Source organism: Struthio camelus, chromosome 9 (assembly GCF_040807025.1).
Source record: "Struthio camelus isolate bStrCam1 chromosome 9, bStrCam1.hap1, whole genome shotgun sequence".
In the NCBI taxonomy this organism is placed as follows: domain Eukaryota; kingdom Metazoa; phylum Chordata; class Aves; order Struthioniformes; family Struthionidae; genus Struthio; species Struthio camelus.
Window position 1 is genome coordinate 18625021 of NC_090950.1, and position 4358 is coordinate 18629378.

The window sequence follows — 4358 nt, forward strand, 5'->3', positions numbered from 1 at the left end:
CAGAGCATTAATCACCACGCACAGCCTGGCTTGTGTGCTAGGCTAAGAATGGCTCCATGCTTTTAAGTCCAGGTGGAGGTGGTACCCAGCACTGTGCAAGTGCTTGCTGCAGCCTGTCAGCCAGGAGACAGAGCACTCACGTCAGGTTTGTCCTGCAGAGAGCCGGTATTTCTGTAACACGAGAAGCTGGCTGGCACTTTTCTGTAAATCAACTGACCGAAGTCATTTGCAATTTACACCGTGGCCTGGAAATGGGCCCCTCTGCTTCCAGGGCAGGAGGCTCACACAGGCAGCTTAAACTTGGAGCTGGGACGTTAGGCTCCGTGTTGAATCCATTTCACTTTACCTGGGCTACTCCAGTCAGCCTGAGGAGGGTGAGCCCAAGGAGCCAGGAACAGAGCAGAGATGCCTTCCCTCACAGCATTCATGAGCTCTGCAAACAAGCTCTTTTTAAGAATTCCGATCACTTTAACTGCTCTCAAGGAAGCAGTAGCTACATCTCCAAGGGGCAGGAAAAGGGGCCAGCTGATTTCACATGAGAAAATAGGAAGAGAGGGTCTGAGCAGCAGCACCAGCCTAGAGAGCAAGATAAGGCAGTCCTGGAGCTGCAGGGGCAAAATAATACAATCCACAGCTGTCCGGGAGCAAGCCAGGAACTGGACTCCCTCCTACGCGCACACACACACCAGCACTCCAACTTATCTCCAAAGACCTTCCAAAATGGAAGAGATGCTTTTATTTTAAGAGCATTCAAAAAAAAAAAAAGATCTTTGGTGTCACATAAGGAAGGCCAGGAAGGGGAAGAAAAAAGATCTCGTGTAAAACACGAAATGCTGTCAAGGGAGTGCTATGGTACAAAGGCACAATCCAATATGAACATATAATCTATGTACAGCCGTGCCAGCAGCACGGGGCGCAGTGCTCAGTCCAGTCCAGTGCCCGCCACCCTCACCACGGTCTCCAGACCGAGTCGGCTGTACCGGGTGGCGGGCCAGGCGGTGAGGCAGCAGTGGCAGCTGTCGGCGGGCCACCGTACAGGGGCAGCACGGCACCACCAGGCCCAAAGGCAGTACTCGGGATGAGGAAGGCGAACTGCCCATCCGAGGCCGGCAGCAGCTGGAAGCCTCCGTACACCTTAGCTGCATCAGCGCCTGGCTTGCAGGGCATGCCTGGGAGCGGCCCCCCGCCGCTGCCTGGCGGCACCAGCGGTGGCCCAAAAGCTGCAGCTGGCGGCAGCGGCGGTGGGGGCGCTGGGTAGTTCATAGCGTTGATCTGGGTCATACAGCTGGCCAGGTGGCCCAGGAGCCGAGTGCGCACCTCAGTGTTGACACCCTCGCAGGTGGAGAGGAACCGCGTCACCTCGTTCATGCACTCGCTGAAGCCGGCGCGGTACTTGCCCAGCACCGTGGGGTCTGTGCTCAGTGCAGCTGCAGGGCGAGAGAGGCGCACAGCCGTCAGGGCAGCAGGCTCCGCAGGGGAGAGGGACGTATAGCCCACTAGCGTTGCATCCAGCAGCCGCTCCGGGCTGGGAATCCAGGCAGGGAGCACAGCCAGGTGCCAAGGATCCAGATGGAGAAGACAGCCCCTCTGGCATTACGTCCTGTGTCCCCCAGCACCAGGGATCCAAGCGGGGAGCACTGATGCCTGGTGTCCTTCTGTGCTCCCTGGCACCGGGGATCCAGGCTAGGAGCACGGACCCCTGGGGTCCTCCCACATGCCGCCCCCCCCCAATACTGGGGATGCAGGCTGGGCCCACAACCCTGCAGGCATCTCCTGTGTCCCCCAGCAACGGGGGTGGAGGGAGGGGGCACAGCCCTCCCAGTGCCTCCCGTACCCCCACCAGCAGGGCCGGGGATGCCCGCAGGTGCCAGGGCACCCACCGGCGCTCCGGGGCGAGTACTCACCCGTCATCTGCGCCCGCTGGAGGCTCCGCAGGTGCTTCACGGTCATCTCCAGGATGTCGGCCTTCTCCAGCTTGGAGTGCCGCGAGCTCTGCGGGCACAGCGCGGGCTCACACCGGCGCGGCGGCCGCCACCGCCGCCCCCCCCAGCCGCCCGGCCGCCCCCCACCCCCCCCGCCGCTTACATCCTTCTTCAGCGCGTCCAGGATGAGCGTCTTGAGCTGCCCCAGGCTCTCGTTGATGCGCGCCCGCCGCCGCTTCTCCATGATGGGCTTGGACGACTGCAAGAGAGGCGGCGCGCCGGTGAGCGCCCCGCGGCCCCGCGCCACCGCCGCCGCCGCCGCCCGGCCCCCGCTTACCTTGCGGTGCTCCGCCGCCGTCTTGGGCTTGTCGGGCGTGGCGTTGACGCTGGCGGGGGTGGCGGCCACCGGCGAGGCGCTGCTCTTCTCCATCAGGTCGGCCGGCATCTTGCGGCCCCGCCGGCAGCGCCCGCCGCCCCCGAAGAAGCGCAGCAGCAGCAGCGGCGGCGGCGGCGGGCGGGAGGCGGTGGCGGCGGGGCGGCCCCCGCGGGCGGCGGCGCGGGGCGGCGCGGCGGGCGCGGGCTCCAGGCCGGCGGCGCGGCGGGCGGGCGGGCGGGCGCGCGCGGCGGGTGGCGGGTAACGGCGGCGGCGGCGGGTGCCGCGCGCCGCTGGCCGCCCCTACTTATAGCGCGCGCCGCACGCGCGCGGCTCGTGTGAAACGTCCCCCGCCGCCGTTCCCACACTCGCGCCCAGCCAATGGGCGCCGCCCGCACGCGGCCCCGCTCGTGGACGGCGCCCGCCCATTGGCTGGCCGCCGCGCGGCGGCCGCCGGCCAATGGCGCGGGGCGGCGGCGGGCGGCCGGCCGCCGCCATTAACCCCTTCGGCGCCTCCCCGCGGCGGCGGGGTTGGGGGTGGAGGGGGAGGGTGCGCCCGGCTCCCTCATTAGCGCCGCGGTGATTAGCGAGTTAATTGGCGCCCTGTGGCAGGCGGTGGCCGCTGCCCGCAGCCCCTGGGGGGGCGCCGGCAGCTCCGTCGTGGCTGTGGGTGGGGTGCCGGGAGCCCCGGGGGCTGCGCTGTGAGGGGCCGTGGCGGGCGTCCCCTCGGGGCTGGGGGGAGGGGAGGGGGGATGAGGCGAGGGGCCCGTGTTTGGGGCAGGGGCCGTTGGCAGCAGGGCAGTGCTGCCTGGGCCCCAGGGGAAAAATCCCCAAACTGCCACAGCCCAGGCCTGGCCGCACTGGTCAGAGCCCTGCCACGGTGGCCCTGGCCGTGCCGCTGTGGCCCAGGCCTAGCTGCGATGGCCCTGCCGCGGCAGCCCAGCTGCAGCCACGGTGGCTTGAGCCCTGCCGCAGCGGTCTGGGCTCCGCCGCGGTGGCCGGAGCCCTGCCATCGCAGCCTGGCGCCTCCATCAGAGGCCTGGGCCGGGCCGCGTTGCCAGCTCTGCAGCAGCGTCCCGCGCCCTGCCGCAGTGTCTGGCCCTGCTGCGTGCAGCCCCCTGCCTGCACGCGCGCTGTGCGCAGCCTGCCTCGCTGGTGGCATGGCACAGGGCTGGTGGCAGCAGGAGCAGCCCGCTTGCCACGGCGCACACCGGCACGTGCACTCTGTAAGGGCCCCTTCGCCTCTCCTTGGCACCCCAGGCCTGCCCGCTCGCTCCCTCTCTGCAGGTGTTGCTGAGGCCAGCACCTGCAGAGCCTGGCTAGTCTCCAGAGGGAGTGTGCAGCGTGCAGCAAAGGGCAGGGATGCGTGGTGGCACACGCGAGACCAAGGTAACCCGTTGTTGTGGGTTACGCTACTGGGAGTCTGCACGCTTCGGTGGTGGCACAGCCGCAGATGCGCTGGTGCGTGCTCTCGCATCATTGCCCAGGCGAATTCAAAACCCCGGGGTGGTGCTTGTCCCTCGGCCCTGGCGCAGCCGTGCTTTCCCTGTCTCGAGCTGGTTTGGATAGTTTGTGGGGTTACTTTTAAAAAAAAAAAAAAAAGTATTTTGCCTGAGGACTTGAATCTTTTTTTTCCCTCCGCTTGAGTGACTTTCTCACACTCCTATTCCCATAGTCTGCCAGCTAAGCCTGAGTCATCCTGCCAAGAACTAGACCTGGCCTATTCAAAAATGTGCTCGCTCGCTCTTTCTTTCTGTCTCTCTTTCTTTTCTTTGTGTGTGTGTGTGTGTGTTTTTTTTTTTTTGAGTATACACAGTAATGTTTTTCCACCTCCTCCAGTACCTGATCTGCACCTGTACAGGACCAATCCCACACATATCACCTGATCTTGCCTTTTCAGAGACCGTGAGAAATATGAAGTTCAAGAAAGAAGAGACATGTTTGCAGATCTCACCAGTGCAAAGCCCTCATCTCTGCAGAGGCTTGCCTGCATAGCGACCAGAGTTAAATAAAAAGAAAAAGAAAATTATTGGAGAGTGTCGTGTTTAAAACTACAGAAGAGT

At 64.5% G+C, this 4358-nt stretch overlaps 1 protein-coding gene across 2 annotated transcripts; it reads right to left on the reverse strand.

The window, feature by feature from the left end:
* Positions 1-719: 719 nt before the first annotated feature.
* On the reverse strand, positions 720-2439 carry HES1 (hes family bHLH transcription factor 1). Of its 2 annotated transcripts, XM_068954268.1 has the most exons (4): positions 2260-2439; positions 2086-2181; positions 1905-1992; positions 720-1427 (listed from the first exon to the last, which is right to left on the reverse strand). In XM_068954268.1, exons 1-4 carry the CDS (start codon positions 2365-2367, stop codon positions 949-951), a joined length of 771 nt encoding a protein of 256 aa, XP_068810369.1. In that variant the 5' UTR covers positions 2368-2439; the 3' UTR covers positions 720-948. The 2 variants fall into 2 exon arrangements, with proteins under 2 accessions (XP_068810369.1, XP_068810368.1); XM_068954267.1 differs by having other exon boundaries at positions 2086-2438.
* Between the last annotated feature and the right edge of the window lie 1919 nt (positions 2440-4358).

Excerpts from the sequence above, each read along its gene's own strand:
- HES1 (XM_068954267.1), bottom strand. The coding sequence starts at position 2,367 with ATGCCGGCCGACCTGATGGAGAAGAGCAGCGCCTCGCCGGTGGCCGCC. Across the intron at positions 1,993-2,085 it reads TGGACGCGCTGAAGAAGGAT|AGCTCGCGGCACTCCAAGCT; the intron begins GTAAGCGGCGGG and ends CTGTGCCCGCAG. Across the intron at positions 1,428-1,904 it reads CCAGCGGGCGCAGATGACGG|CTGCACTGAGCACAGACCCC; the intron begins GTGAGTACTCGC and ends CTCGCCCTGCAG.